This window comes from Carettochelys insculpta, chromosome 4 (genome assembly GCF_033958435.1).
Source record: "Carettochelys insculpta isolate YL-2023 chromosome 4, ASM3395843v1, whole genome shotgun sequence".
NCBI classification, from domain to species: domain Eukaryota; kingdom Metazoa; phylum Chordata; order Testudines; family Carettochelyidae; genus Carettochelys; species Carettochelys insculpta.
In genome coordinates this window covers 77,399,001-77,415,813 of record NC_134140.1, presented here as the reverse complement: position 1 = coordinate 77,415,813, position 16,813 = coordinate 77,399,001, and the positions used below count along the sequence as shown (strand labels likewise).

At 48.7% G+C, this 16,813-nt stretch overlaps 1 protein-coding gene across 1 annotated transcript in view; it reads right to left on the bottom strand.

Annotated features, from left to right (window-relative positions):
* The window catches only part of PPID (peptidylprolyl isomerase D), a 48,647-nt gene extending 39,731 nt beyond the window's left edge, over nt 1–8,916 (bottom strand). Inside the window, 1 exon segment of the mRNA XM_074993126.1 lies at nt 8,843–8,916. Coding sequence (XP_074849227.1) covers nt 8,843–8,909 — 67 coding nt within the window. The 5' untranslated portion in view covers nt 8,910–8,916.
* Between the last annotated feature and the right edge of the window lie 7,897 nt (nt 8,917–16,813).

Here is a 16,813-nt window from a genome sequence, read left to right as displayed (position 1 = left end):
AATACCTTTCTTGGCCTTGGAGCCCTAAATGTGCACAATGGATCACATGGTGCTGGCTGGCAGCATGTACAGCACCGAACGGCAGACACATCCTTTTATTGGGTTAGGGGCTACCCATGTGATATGGCAGAGCATGGAAAGGGGAAAGGACCCAGACGGCGCGGTGCCCGTGGGGGAGGGAAGGTGGTTCACGCACGTATTCCAACCACCGAGAAATTTCTCGGAGTCTTATGCAAACACAACTCCCACAACAGCCTTGTTGCAAGGTGGTGCGGAGGGACAGTGGCTGGCGCAGGCAGCACAGAAAAAAAAATAACTAGTGTAGAGACAGGGACGATGAACTTGTTGCAGGTGCTGTTTGTGACGGGTAGATGCACTCACAGCGCTAATAGCAAAGACAGACATTTCTCAGGCTTTCATAGAAACACGAGCCCCCAGCTACAGGCTTCCTGGTCCCAATTTGAAGTTCACAGTCTTCCGGTTACCTAATTAACTGGAGAGCAGCAGACAGAGCAAAGCATTGAGGGAAATTGTGGGTTACATATGCAACATCTCTGGAGGCTAATAAATTCAATTTTAGGACATGGTGCTTCTACACTGCCCTTTAATCAAAGTGCTGAATTTGAGCTTGACACTATAACCATCAGGTAACTGCGATATTGTAATCTTGATATTAGTGCTCCCTAAATTGAGCTAATGGTATTCACAGTGAAGACAGTCATGTGGTAATATCAAGCTAACTGCCTTAAAGTTGAATTTATCTCGCAGTGTAGATGCAACCCAAGTGTAACTACAATTTCGCTTTAAAACACAGCAACCTTTGCAACTACTATATGCAACAAATGCTTTCAGTTAGAAGTGAGAGAAACCTCAATTGGTAAACAAATCCATAGAGCACTAATGTAATAACACAGAGCTGCTTTCTCACAACGATTTTCCACTCCAAGCAGCTGCTAGCTGTCAATGATGCCATTTTCTTCTCAACCTGACAGTCTATTAGACAACTTCCAAGTAAGGCAATTTTTTTACATAAATTTGTTGTATTGAAAGCTAACTACATGAACAGGTAATCTAATGCTGGAGTGAAAATAAATTAAAATATCTGAAATTCTAATTCAGTATGATGATTTAACATGAATTAAATAATTGCTTACTTTTAACTTTTTTATTCTCAGTATTATTGTTAAAATAAATCAGAGAGGAAATTCTAACAACGTGGAAATGTCTGTCCTTGCCTAAATCACAAACAGCTAAATTTTCCAAGAATTGGTGTTTATGTTGTTGGGTGTGTTTTGTTGTTTATTTTTCACAAGCTGAAGGTAACGTGAAACTTCTACTTCAGTGATACCCATGATCTCAAGAGTCTCTTGAATAACACGCATTTGTGAGCAAAAATATCTATGAAGAACCATGCTCCTGATATGCCATCTATTCCTCTCTAGCAGCACCTTCCCCTTTCTGCAGTAGCACCCAACATACATCTTGTTTTGCCAAGACTGTGCAATGGCACCAAAAACAAGCAAATAAAGTAATATGAAGCTTTGAATCATGGACTACTGACTTCATTCAGCTGAAAGGGTCCCTCTAATCAAGACGGAACATAACAATTAGACCACTAATAGTCCCTCTGGGGAACACATTCATAGTAAAAACAAATGCGTATGCTACTCTCTATGACCCACACTGGGTCTTGCTTCAAGTTTGACACTCATGTAGCACCTTGGGCCTTTTGATTAGCATTTTTGTTGTTAGGCCCGTACTCTTTAAGGTAGCAGCCATGCCACACTGTGACTGTGGCCACACTTGGCCAAAACTTCAAAATGGCCATGCTAATGGCCAAATCGAAGAATATTAATGAGCCCCTGAAATGAATATTCAGGGCCTCATTAGCACGCTGCCAGCCGCAGCACTTCGAAAGTGCCAAGTTTGGCTCATGCGTGGCTCAGCTACATGGGGGTCCTTTACAAAAGGACCCTGCAAACATCAAAATCCCCTTATTCCTATCAGTTGGAAGTCTGCAGGGTCCTTTCAAAAAGGATCTCCATGTAGCCGAGCCACGCACAAGCGAAACACGGCACTTTCGAAGTGCTGCGGCCGGCAGAGTGCTAATGAGGCCCTGAATATTCATTTCAGAGGCTCATTAGTATTCTTCGATTTGACCGTTAGCACGGCCATTTTGAAGTTTTGGCCAAGCACGGCCACAGCCTGTGTGTCTTTACTGCCATAGTGAGGCCTCTTATTATGCTGGCAAATCCACAGTAATTTGCTTTCCTATTTTATGCCAAAATTCATCGTCAGCCTGTAAAGTTTGATGCATGGGTCTGCCTCTCTGGGTTCTGATAGTGTACCTGTAAGCATCTTTCTATTCACACTTTACAAACTATTATCTTTGTACAAACTTTCCCCAGTGAGGTATCATTTGAAAGGTGACTCACTAGTCATTACTATTGTGGCATGATGCATCACACAGAGGCTGTGTCTACACTAAGACAAAACTTCAAAATGCGTTTGAACACACGCAGCTCAGCTTTCGAAACGCCACGGCTGGAAGCATCCTCATGATGCATGATAATGAGGCGCTGAATATTAAATATTAAATTCAGTGCCACATTAGTATTCTTCAATATGGCCATTAGCGTGGCCATTTCAAAGTTTTGTCCTAGTGTAGACACAGCCAGAGTGTATTAAGAGTTATGGATACATGCTGGAGTTATAACTAAAGTGCATTTATCAGTCATGCTGGGAGAATTTTTAAACAGGTTTATCCTAACCAAAGTAATAGGATTTACCACAGTTCATATATAAGCAGCAAATAGAGCAATCCAATTAACTAGAGGTCGGGGAGCCAGGGAGTGAGATTGTAGGAAATAACTATTAGCTTTTTTAATAGACACCCATACGGGAAGAAAGAGCGCAGACGTTCCTTTACCATCAGACTCCATGCTGTCTTCCTCGCAGCTTGAATAAACTTTACTTTGAAGGGTAATGCTCAAAGCCTCAGAAGAATCCATTTTAAAAGCTTACTGGTCTATAAAAACAGAGTTTCTGCATTGCAAATGAATGAGCTGATTGTACACAATAGCTTTGTCTACAAGTGCAAGAAACTTCAAAGTATCCGGCCCTTTTTCGGAAGAACATGAGGAACATGTAACATGTTCGTTCAAAATGAAATCGAAGGAACGCAGCGCAGTCTTTAAAATCTGAACCCCAATCCCCTATCAGGAAGAGCGTCCCATTTTGAAAGAGTACCTGTTCCACAGCCCACTCTTTCGAAAGGGGGGATCCACCGTGGCACCAGTCAGCTGGAGCACAAGCATGCTCTAGCCTGCAGCAGCTCTAGGATCCCTGCATCCAGCCGCCCTTAAAGCAGCACGGATGCAGGAACCCCATGGCAGGAAGCTGAGGGCTTGATAGGAGCAGCCCCACCATGAGCTCCCACAGGACGCCCTCAGCACAGCAAGCCATGGTCAGTAGCCAACCCCCGCAGGAACCCCTCTGCCCCCCCAACCCCCCGAGCCCTTGCAGGACTCCCAGGGGGCTGGGAGTGAAGAAAGGCTCCCTCCTGGATGGAGCAGGAGCTGAGACACCTTCTTGGCCTATGGAAGGAGAAGGAGGTCCTCCACGAGATGGGGGTGAAGTGGTGACATGCCACTGCACTTGTCCACCTGGCCCAGGGCCTTTTCACAAGGGGCCACCCAGACCACACTGCAGACCAGGCCTGAACTTAAGTAGAAGAACTGTGACAGGGTCATGCCCGGGCCCATGATGAGGTCAGCTGCTCCGAGACAGCTCTGCCCACCTGCCCTTACTACAGAGAGCTACAGGGCATCCTGAGACCCCAGGACAGCTCCCTTCCCACCGATGGTCCTTAAACCCTCCGCAGATGAGCCACAGCTGGAGGCAGAGGAGCAGCCTGGACTAGGGATCCAGCAGGTGGACATGGCCATCGAGTGGTCAAGCGAGGAGAGGGACTTTACCATCCACATCCCCTCCTGCTCATCCAGCCGGAGGATGGACCATGAGCCTGGCATCGCCGGATGTCATTGAGGGACCACCTCGGGTACGTATGGGGGGGCACGCACCCTGGTCTGGGGATGACGCAGCTGCCAGGTGGCCACACACACAGGACCACTGGTCCTCGCCCAGACACTTCTCAGCCTGGTGTGGCACACAGCACCCCATGATGCTCCCCGGTGGACAGCGCCATGAGCCCTGTGCAGGGCGATGGGTAGTTGGGGCTAGACAGCACCCAGGGACTGCTCCATACAGGCAAGGAATGCCCACCCTCAAGATGCCCTCTGGCTGCCGTGTAGTCGGATGGGATACATGGCCCCTGGAAGGGGAGGGGTGCCTCCAGAGATGTTGCATATGTAACCCACAATTTCCCTCAATGCTTTGCTCTGTCTGCTGAGTGGGAGAGATGCCACCCCCAGAAGCAGGGGGCGGGATTCTGCCTCACGGTGTGGGTCCCTAAGGCATTGTCTGGAGAGCAGCAGACAGAGCAATGCCCTAAGGCATTGACACAGTACCGACACGCTGTCCTTCTGTCCATACAGCTGCACCCTCTGAAGGCCAGGAGAGCCCCACACCGTCCATTGTCCCAGAGAGCCCCCTAGTGAAGGTGGAGAGCACCCAGCCCCCACCCACGGCATGCCATTGGGGCGTGGCCAGAGAGCCCCTCAGCTGGCAGAGGAGGACCTGCCCAGCCACCACCAGGCCAAGGTGGCTGAGCAGCACCATTGGCTCGCTGAGGCCAACTTTGAGTGGCAGAGGGCAGCCTGGGACAGGCTCATTACAAACCTCAAGGGCATCGGCAGCACCTGCGGGAACATGCAGCCAATGTGTCCCAACTCCAAGCACCCCACCCGCCCTGAACCCCTCCCATGGCGTTACCTCCCGGTGCTCCCTGCCCCCTCCCCACCCCGCCAAGGACCCTGCGCCCCTGAGGGGCAGGGGATGACGGAGCCGACTGCAGCCCTGGACTGATACCTTCCTCCCCCTCTCTGTACACTGTTGCTCCCACCTCCCCATTGAAACTTTCCCATTCAGAGTTTAATAGTGTGTAGGTAAAGATTTATTTTGCAACGCCCCCATGTGCCGTTCTCTTTGGGGCGGGCTAGTGGCTGTGCAGGTGTGGTGGTGGTGGCGGCAGCAAGGATAGTGAGGGGTGGATGTGCATGGGGTGTGGGTGAGGGGGTCACTGGAGCCCAGACGCAAAGCTCTATCGGAGGGCCTCCCTGATTTGGAGGCCATCCTGGTGGGACTGGTGGATGAAGACAGTGCCCGGCTGCTCGTACCCTGGGCAGGCCCCGCTGGCCCCACCTGGGACACAAGAGCTCCCCTTTCTCTACACGATGTTGTGGAGGGTGCAGTACGCACCCACCATCTGGGGCATGTTCAGAACCCCGACCTCCAATTGCGAGTGGAGGCACCACCACTGCCTCTTAAGGCACCCAAAGGCCCACTCAACTACACTGCAGGCCTGGCTGAGGGGGACCTTGAATGCCTCCCGGGTGGAGTTGAGGTGGCCTGTATTATGGCTGCATGAGCCATGGCTGTAAGGGGTACCCCACATCTGCCACCACGCAGAGAGTCATGGTGATGTCTCCCCCACACCAGAATCTCCCTCTGTGGGATGAAGGTGCTGGCCCCCACGTGCCAGCAGATGCCAGTGTTCCTGAAAACATGGCTGTTGTGTGTGAGGCCAGCCCAGCCTATGTAGACTTCTGCGAATCAGCCCCTGGAGGCCACCACGGCCTGGAGGACCACTGAATGGTAGCCCTTGCCCTTCACATACCGGCTGATGCCGTGTGACAGGGCACAGATGGGGATGTGTGTGCCACCCAACACGCCAAAGCCATTCAGGAAGCTCATTACAGCAAATCCCCTGACAGCAGCATCTGGATCCCCCCAGTTGGATGACCCTGAGCAATAGCATGGTGTTAACAGCTCAGGTGACCTACATGGGGAGGATGGGGACATGCACTCCCATGAGGCCATGGTGGGGCATCCCTGTGCCCCACCCCCTTTCGGCCCCCCACAGCCAAGAGTCTCCCTTGTCCTGGACCACCCAGACCCCATGGGGGGGAGTGTGACCCAAGCCTGACTTATGTCCGTGAGTACAGCCCTGATGGTGGCCTTGCCCACCCCGAACTTGTGTCCCACAGAGCAGCAAGAGTCTGAGGTGGCCAGTTTCCAGATGGCTATGGCAACCCAATTCTCAAGGGGGGAAAGTGGGCCACATGCAGGTGTCCTGGTGCTGGAGCACAGGGGCGAGGCACTGGCAGATCTCGTGAAAGGTCTGCCTGCTCATCCTGAAATTCTGGATCCAGCTGGCATCATCCCACTCCTCCAGCACCAGGTGCTCCCACCAGTCGGTGCTGCTGCGGTGGGTCCAGAGGCACAGGGGCACCCGAGGGGCAGGGTCCTGGGCGGGGGGGACCCCATGGGGGCTGCTCAGCCACCCAAGTAGATCGGGGAGGCTGCAGTGACAGTGCACAGCCCTGCCAGTAAGATCTCCATAATGACAGTGTCCTCAGCAAAGAGCAGCTGCTGGAACTCCATCCTGGGGCACAAGTGAGCTCTGCTTGGTTGGGGGCAGCTGGGCTGAACTCAGCTTGTGCAGGGTTGTGGGGGGCAGGGAGTGGCAGGCTGCAGCCCTGAAAGGGCTTGTCAGCCATGGGACCCCATCCATGGTATTTCTGGCCCCCTTCTTTCAAAACAGTGCCTGGAACCATGTGGACACTCCCTTTCCAAAGAACGCAGTGGGCTTTTCAAAGGGTGGATTGACCCGTCAATCCGCTTTTTACATGTGGTCACTCCTTTTTGAAAGCCGTGCTTTCAAATGCCGTCTTTCAATTTTCGCCCTTTCAAAGGGTGCTTACATGTAGACACAACTAACATGACTGTACATAAGAGTATTTAGACTGAAGTCTTTTCTGAAACTAATGACTCTCTGATAATTAATATCACTGTGAAATGTGTGTGTGTATTAGTATTGTGTGGTACGATAATATGATATCACTTCATGATAATATGTTTTGATATCTGTGACCAGAGAGACACACATTCTCGCCCAGAAAGGAGAGAAAGCAGCTATTTACCTGCTTCCTACATAAATTAAATATGATGAAATCTAAACTACAGAAGCCCAAGCTACACAGATATCAGCAGGGGGACCAGAAGACCAAAGAATGAATGAACAAACAAACGAATGAAAGATCTCTTGAAACAAAGTCATGGAAATCTGAAAGATACAAGCAAGGACAGCAGCCATCTTTGGTGCCCATCATTAGATAGACACATGGAAACAGCTCTTGGAAGCTGAGAAAGACAGGTCTTTCAACCAAGGAGGGCACTGAAGTCTCTAGAATCTCATTACAGGTGAGGTACCTGCACATATGAAGCCCGTGCCTTGAAATTATGTTTTAGACTTCGAGATGTTTTCATTTTCAGTTGCTTGTAATTATGTCTACTCTTGATCTCACTTAAAAGACAATCTTCTTTTGTTAATAAACATGTTGACTATTAATCTAGCCAATGGCACAGTATTTGAATGAAAGTAATTGTTAGCACCAGTGAATATGGCAAGCTGGTAGATTTTGTCATCTTTAAAGGAGAAAACAGATCATTGTATTCCTTTCAGTGTTTCAGAGCACAGGGGTTTGGGGAAGTTTAGGACTAGTGGCATGGCTGTTGGAAGTGCCACATTAGCAAAGCCCGGTACAGAGATGAGCAGTGTTTGATCACAACTGGAGAGCTGCTGGAGTCAATGTAACTGACACAGAAACATAGACAACATAAGTTCCAGGTAGCTGCCTGTGTAGTCCAGGCTCCGACTACACTTCAGAGCTAGGTCAATTTAAGGCCTCTGATGTCAATCTATGTCAATGTCCACACTGCAGGCTTGCTCCCACCACTGTAAGTGCCCTATTCCAATTGCATAGTAACACCACCTTCACAGGAGGCATAGGGCTTCTGTCCTGTGTCCACAGGGTAACACAATAACTGTGCAGAAACACTGTGTTCCTTATGCTGGACATCAGCTCTCTTGTGCATTGCCCATCACTGGGAGACCTGAAACTGACAAGCAATCCCAGACCTGGGCAGCTCTAAACTGGACTGCCCTTGCACTGTTAGCTGGGCCCAGGAAGCTGAGAAGCCCTGGGGAGCACCTAAGCTTCCGCTGGGGATCTGAAACCCCTAGCTCCACCCCTCTTCAGTGAGTGGAAGTGCTCCTGGTGAGGAGGCACCTCAAGGTCACGAGGACCCTTCGTTGCTGTTACAGATCCCGACTAACAGGGCTACCCCTCCGATACGAGGAGCCCAGTGTGACCATCAGCCACCACATGGATTACCGATGGCTGTGAATCAACCCAGGCTCGTTGCTTAAGGCTGCAATGCAGTGAGGCCGCAGGGAGGGCGCCCCAAGCACCAGAACATAACGAGGCATCGCGGCTCCCCGGAGAAGCGGCCTCCGTCCCTCCCTCCTCAGAGCACCTGGCGAGCAGCGCGCAGGGCCTGCACAGCGGCTGGGCACACACACCCCGCGGCGCCGTGACAACCACAAACCCTGAGTGAACTGCCATAGGACAGCTCCGCCAGGCACAGGGGACTAGCCCTCCGCTGCGCGGCCGCCAAGGGCTGCGAGCACAGCGCCAGCTAGGGCGGTACGACAGCCACTCGGGTCCCCGGGCAACGCACGCAGAACCGCGGCTGCCAGCCAGTTCTTCGGAGGGCAGCAGCCCCGGGGCTGCAGCGGGGCTCCCCACCCGGCCGCGGTCCTCACCCTTCTCCGGGTGGGTCTCGCGCCTCCCCGTCCTCCCTCCGCGCGCTCACACACCTCGCTCGCCCCCGATGGCCACGTCGAAGAAGACCCGGGGTCTGGCGGCCGAGGCCGGGTGCGCCATGCTGCGGGGCCGCTGCACAGTGCGCTGCGCTGTGCTCCGCCCCGCCCGACCACGTGTGCGGCTTGGGCTTCCCTTCCGCCTGCCGCCTCTCGCGCGACACCCAGCCTTGTGCGGCGGCTCTTCTACTGCAGCTGGTCAGCGCCGGGCGGGCTCTCGGAGCTCCGCCTGGCCGCCCCGGGGGGAAGGGGCGCAGAAGAGCAGCCGCAGTTGTGCGGGCAGGTGTTGCGTTTAGTCCCCTAGCTGAGAAGGGGCAGCCGCCTGCCGGACACCACCTGCCCCACTGCCCCTGCCCCGTCCCATGGGGGTTTCTTGTGCCCGTCCTGTCTCACAGTTGCCGTCTGATTTACGGGTGGAACGTGGGATCCCCCCCAGCCCCTCCTCTATGTGCTGCTTTCCCAAATAATTGGACCAGCAACTGTTGGCCACGTGTGCTACGTTCACAAGCAGTGAACTGTAAGTATAACCCTTCTGTTAATGCCAGGTGCCTGCCAGAAGGGCCGGGCTCAGCTCCTAGGGGGTTACTGTCAAGGATACAACCAACTGGCTCAAGCCCCCACCCAGTGGCTTGGGACAATCTCACCCCACTTGCTGGGTGCCTGTAAGGCAGTTCTCTCCCCACTCGCAAGCATAGTGTCTAAGATAGAAACAGCTTATTTAATGACCATAACCTGCCCCAAATTTACAGTGACAGATGCAGTATATCTAAGCAAAGGAGAGACAAACCCCTTTAACAAGATACCATCCCCATGTGCTATAGAACCAAGTCTCTTGCTGGGGCTCTTGGCCTTTACCCCACACACAGTTACAGGGTGTACCTCTCACAGTGCAGCCCCGGACCCAGAACCCACAGATACATCACCAGGGCACTACTAGCTATCCACTTGTTTGCAGCATCCCCTTGCTGTCACCTGCTGGCCACTCCTCTAACCAGCCACCTGCCAATCACACTATTCACCACACCACCTCATGCTCATCACAAGCCACCATGCCTCCTACCAGGGGTCACCCTAAGAGAGCACCCTGTGATTTTGACTTTTAGTATGCCCAGTGTGGAGTTTTATGAAAACCCTATTATCTAGCTCTACCTTTCAACAGATGGGGAGGGCTAGTTAAGCCAGGGCTATGGCTAAGGCACTCAGCTAGTACCTCTCCCCTTTTCTCTTACAATGCTTTAAACTAGGGAGCGCTGTGTAATCAATGTCTTACACAGCTATGGCGACTGCCCTGTCCCCCACAACAACCCAGAGCATTGGTGAGATCGCACAACTCCCACACTTAGTGTCAGCATAAATTGTGATTTTACAACAATGTGTTTACAATAGACAAAATCTCATGGCTTACTTGTTACCCATTAGGCTTTGCCTGAATGGTGTCACACATGCATACCTTTGCATTCTCATGCAAATGATCTCTGGGAGACACATTTCTCCCAGCCTCAGTATCACACATGCACCCCTTTGCATTCTCATGCAAATGATCTTTGGGAGACACATTCCTCCTAGCCTTCAGCAGTATTGCATTCCTGCTGCCACATTCCTTACATAAGCATGCCCCAATCTAATAAATATAGTCAACCCCGATTGGCGCTTGCTTACAGTTCACTCGCTTGTGAACATAGTACATGTGGCCACCAGTTGTTGGTCCAGTTATTGGGAAAGCGATCAATCCAACTGATCTACGTATACTCCTTTCCCACAACCAATATTGTGAACCTGTGGAGATATGGTATCATCCTTGACTGTGACAAAGGTGTCCCATGTTCAAATCATGCTATAGACAGCAGTTTACGCATATCTGATGAGTTCCAATAAGAACAAAACTGGTCATGTGGTTTCATTGGAACTTTATTCTAATACAGTAGTGTGGTAACTAGCTAATTTTGCACCTGAGGCAAATATAATATTGCATCCCCTTATGTTTATAAATTCATAGTAGTTATTTCATAGAAAAAAGGGGAAATAATAAATAACAAAACCACAGTTATTTATTATAGTTACGAGAGCCACATGCCTGCCCAGGACCTGAAGACACCAGCTCTATAGAATCTGTGTGGAGATTAAACAGTAGGTGCAAAACATCCCAAGGCAGCTGCAGTTGAGGAGAGCTCCTTGCCTGCCAGGAGAAATGGGTAAGGCAGGAGGTACACAAAGCACCAAGTGAGCTGGCTGGAACAGATTACAGTTGCAGAGGAGCAACAAGAAGTCCTGTGGCACCTTATAGACTAACAGATAATTTGGAGCATAAGCTTTCATGGGCAAAGATCCACTTCGTCAGATGCATGAGTGAGCGTCACCCCCATTCATGCATCTGACGAAGTGGGTCTTTGCCCACGGGAGCTTATGCTCCAAATTATCTGTTAGTCTATAAGGTGCCACAGGACTTCTTGTTTTTGATAGTTGCAGAGGAAGTGCATTATCCAGCTGGGGAGACAGCAAATTGGACATGCTGCCTATCAGAATGACCCTGCCATGGGTAGTTACTGGAACAGATCATTTGTTTGAGGGATTTAGGCAAAGAAGGGATTGAGCTCTGTTCCCACGTGGCACCCTGGAAAGGAGTGTAAGAATGTTACCTGCGTGTTTCTTCTAGTGAGGGGTGTATTACCTACCCCAGAGCATAAAGAGCTGCAAATTGCTCTTAAAGAGCCACATGCAGCTCGGATGGAGCTGCCCAGACAGCTCACTGCACCCCTGAGGTGTGGCTCTGGAGGGGAGGGCCTGAGTTGCCTCACCTGGCTCACAGACAGTGGTTGAGTTTTCCTCCCAAGCTATGGTTACACTAGTGAGTTTTGCTGACAAAACTGGTGAAAGGTCCCACAAAAAATGTATTTTGGTGACAGTTTGTCGGCACAATTTAGCAATTTTGCCAGCAGCGTTCTGCCTCTTAGCTGTGAGGCATAATGCTGCTGTCAGCAGAATCAGTCTACAAAAAAGCTGTGTGGATGCTCTGGGGGGGGCTTTCTCTCAACAGACAATACATCCAGGACAATGGGTAGCTCTGTCTGCTGTGTTTCTGGTTTCTTGCTTTTCAAGAGAGCAGCTCAGCAGTGTTGCTGCTCTGTCAACAGAGACCAGCACTCTTCTGATTGGCTTTTGTGTGTGACCTCCCTCTGTCAACAGAAGTTTTGTTGGGAAATTTCTTCCGACAGAGACTTCTGTTGACAGCGCTGTAGTGTAACCATAGCCCCAGTCACGTTGGCGCAACTCTCTAAGCTAAAGCCGCAGAAATGTAGCACTTTCAAGACTCACAAAATGATTTATTCGGTGATGAGCAGACCCACTTTACCAGATCAATTGTCCCACAAAAGCTCATCACCGAATAAATCATTTTGTGAGTCTTGAAAGTGCTACATTTCTGCTGCTTTGGTTTGTTGGAGTACAGACTAACATGGCTACCTCTCTGTTACTCTCTAAGCTAATTAGACTTGGAGGATCTCGACCTTTCTGCTTGTTTGAGAAGACCACCAGTGTCCAATTTCTCTTACACCCTGGGACAATTCACATCTTGATGCCCCCGGTCCCAAAGTAATAAAATGTAAAGAAAACATTGTGCCCCTAATAACATTAATATTGTGCAAGGACCTAATGGCTGTGAATGGGGGCTTTCAACAACAACAAAAAAAGGAAATATCCACATGATAAACAAGTGACTGTGAGGTTCCTCAGGAATTCATGGTTAGAGTGCCCTCCTCCTCTCTTGGAAGCAAGACTGGAGGTGGAGACAACTTGTTAGCCATTTTGTTTAGAGTTACCATATTTGAACTTTCACAAGAGAGGACACCGCTGAGAGGGAGTGTATCTGTATCAGTATCTACCAACTCACAACACACATCAGTACTAGTAGATACTGATACACTTCCTCTCAGGGGTGTCTCCTTTTTTGAAAATTCAAATAGGATAACCCTAGTTTTGATCCTTTCTCCATCTTTGAGCAACTTCAATGGACTTTAAATGTTAAGTCTCAGAGGGGTAGTAGCTGTGTTAGTCTGTATCTGCAAAAACAATGATGAGTTCTGTGTCAACTTAAAAGACGAACAAGTTTATTTGGGCAGGAGCTTTTGTGGGTACAAAACACTTTGTCAGATGCATGGAGTGAAAATCACAGAGCAAGGGATCTATCTATCTATCTATATATATAATGTATCAGCATATCAAAAAAAGGGAGTTAGTTATCAAGTTTATATCTACATTAGGAAATTAGGTTGAATTTAAGGTTGATTTTCTAGCACCCAATTGTGTACAGACAAGGGTGTACGTCCACACTGGCACATGAAGTCAATGGAGTGCATCTCCATTAGGGTGCACCCTTTTTCCACATCTGTGCTGATGCTATTGCACAGCTAACATAGATCCCATCCAGCTTCAACTGTTGTGAGCACCTCATGCATTGTGCTGCAGTGTGAGCAGAGCCTAAGCAGCCAACAGAGAGATGAAGACTCTGAGGAGGACGTGGACATACACAATGGGAAACACAGGAGAGGAAGAATGGAGAGATGCTGGCTGCACTTCATGCTTTGTACACAGTGGAATGCCAGTTCTGTGCTGTGAAACAAGGTCAGACTGGTGAGACCAGAGTGTTCTGTAGGTATGGGATGATCAGTAGTGGCTACAAAACTTCAGCGTGGGCAAGGCCACTTTCATGGAACTTTGCAAATTGGTTTCCCCCACCCTGAAGCTCCGTGATACCAACCATAGAATAATAGAATCATAGAATACTAGGACTGGAAGGGATCTCGAGAGGCCATCGAGTCCAGCCCTCTGCCCCAATGGCAGGACCAAGTACTGTCTAAACCATCTCTAACAGACACCTATCTAACCTGTTCTTAAATATCTCCAGTGATGGAGATTCCACAATCTCCCTTGGCAATTTATTCCACGTTTGACCACCCTGACAGGTAGGAACTTTTTCCTAATGTCCAACCTAAATCTCCCTTGCTGCAGTTTAAGTCCATTGTCCCTTGTTCTATCCTCATAGGCCAAAAAGAACAAGTTTTCTCCCTCCTTATGACACCCTTTTAGATACCTGAAAACCGCTATCATGTCTCCCCTCAATCTTCTCTTTTCCAAACTAAACAAGCCCAGTTCTTTCAGCCTTTCTTCATAGGTCACATTCTCTAGACCTTTAATCATTCTTGTCACTCTTTCTGGACTCCCTCTAATTTCTCCACATCTTTTTTGAACTGCGGTGCCAAGAACTGGACACAATACTCCAGCTGAGGCCTAACCAGTGCAGAGTAGAGCAGAAGAATGACTTCTCGTGTCTTGTTCACAACACACCTGTTAATGCATCCCAGAATCATGTTTGCTTTTTTTGCAACAGCATCACACTGTTGACCCATATTTAGCTCGTGGTCCACTATAACCCCTAGATCCCTTTCTGCTGTAGTCATTCCTAGACAGTCTCTCCCCATTCTGTATGTGTGAAACTGATTGTTCCTTCACAAGTGGAGCACTTTGCATTTGTCCTTATTGAACTTCATCCTGTTTACCTCAGACCATTTCTCCAATTTATCCAGATCATTTTGAATTATGACCCTATCCTCCAAAGCAGGTGCAACCCCTCCCAGCTTGGTATCATCTGCAAACTTAATAAGTGTACTTCCTATGCCAAATCAGGCGTGTCCAACCTGCGGCCCACGGGCCGCATGCGGCCCTGGACAGCTAGTAATGCGGCCCCACAAGATCGTAAACTTTTAACATTATTATGTGATTTATATACATTAACTATATTATATATTTTGTACGCAGACCAAGACTATCTTCACTCAATGCGGCCCAGGCAAGCCAAAAGGTTGGACACCCATGATCTAAATCATCAATGAAGACATTGAACAGAACCGATCCTAACACAGACCCCTGCGGAACCTCACTTGTTATACTTTTCCAGCAGGATTGAGAACCATTAACTACTCTCTGAGTACGGTTATCCAGCCAGTTATGCACCTACCTTACAGTAGACTCATCTAAATTGTATTTGCCTAGTTTTGTGATAAGAATATCATGTGAGACCGTACCAAATGCTTTACTAAAGTCTAGGTATACCACATCTACCCCTTCTCCCCTATCCACAAGGCTCCTTATCCTATCAAAGATAGCTTTCAGATTGGTTTGACATGATTTGTTCTTCACAAATCCATGCTGGCTATTTCCTATCACCTTACCACCTTCCAAGTGCTTGCAGATGATTTCTTTAATTATCTGCTCTATTATTTTTCCTGGCACAGAAGTTAAGCTGACTGGCCTGTAGTTTCCTGGGTTATTCTTATTCCCCTTTTTATAGATGGGCACCATATTTGCCCTTTTCCAGTCTTCTGGAATCTCTCCTGTCTCCCATGATTTTCCAAAGATGATCTATAAAGGCTGAGATATCTCCTCTATCAGCTCCTTGAGTATTCTAGGGTGCATTTCATCAGGCCCTGGTGACTTGCAGACATCTAATTTTTCTAAATGATTTTTAACTTGTTCTTTTTTTATTTCAACTTCTAACCCTACCCCTTTCCCACTACCATTCACTATGTTGGGCATTCCTTCATCAGACATCTCAGTGAAGACTGAAACAAAGAAGTCATTAAGCATCTCTGCCATTTCCAATTTCCCTGTTACTGTTTCTCCCTCCTCACTGAGCAGTGGCCGTACCCTGTCCCTGGTCTTCCTCTTGTTTCTAATATATTTATAAAAAGCCTTCTTGTTTCCCTTTATGCCTGTAGCTAGTTTGAGCTCATTTTGTGTCTTAGCCTTTCTAGTCTTGCTCCTGCATTCTTGTGTTATTTGCCTATATTCATCCTTTGTAATTTGTCCTTGTTTCCATTTTTTTATACGTTTCCTTTTTTATTTTCAGATCATGCAAGATCTCCTGGTTGAGCCAAGGCAGTCTTTTGCCATATTTGCTATCCTTCCTGTGCAGCGGGATAGCTTGCTTTTGGGCCCTTAATAATGTCCCTTTGAAAAACTGCCAACTCTCTTCAGCTGTTTTTCCCCTCTGTTTTGCTTCCCATGGGACCTTACCTACCAGCTCTCTGAATTTACCAAAATCCTGCCCTCCTGAAATCCATTATCTCTATTTTGCTGTTTTCCCTTCTACCCTTCCTCAGAATTGTGAACTCTATGATTTCATGGTCACTTTCACCCACTCTGCCTTCCACATTCAAGGTCTCTACCAATTCCTCCCTATATGTTAAAATCAAATCTAGAACAGCTTCCCCCCGGTAGCTTTTTCAACCTTTTGGAATAAAAAATTGTCTCCAATGCAATCCAAGAACTTACTGGATAGCCTGTACCCCGCTGTATTAGTTTTCCAACATATATCTGGATAGTTGAAGTCCCCCATCACCACCAAATCCAGGGCCCTGCATGACTTTGTTAGTTGTTTAAAAAAAGGCTCAGCCACCTCTCCCCCTGAGTAGGCAGCCTGTAGTAGACTCCAAGCAGGACATCACCCTTGTTTTTTACCCCTCTTAGTCTAACCCAGAAACTCTCAACACGTCCATCTCCTACATCCATCTCCACTTCAGTCCAAGCGTATACATTTTCAATACATACGGCAACACCTCCCTGCTTCTTCCCTGTCTATCCTTCCTAAGCAGGCTGTACCCTTCAATACCAACATTCCAATCACGTGTATTATCCCACCTAGTTTCTGTGATGCCAACAATGTCATAGTTTTATTTCTATATTAGCACTTCCAATTCTTCCTGCTTATTACCCATACTTCTTGCATTTGTATGAGACCTGCTCTGACAGTTCAGAAGCAAGTGGCACTGGCTCTGTGGCAGCTTGCAACAGCAACCCATTAACGGGCAATCAATTCAGAGTGGGTAAATCTACAGTGGGGGTGGCCATAATACTGATAGTCAAGGCCAGTGCTTTTTTTCTAGGAAAAAGGGTGCTGGAACTCTAGCACCAAAC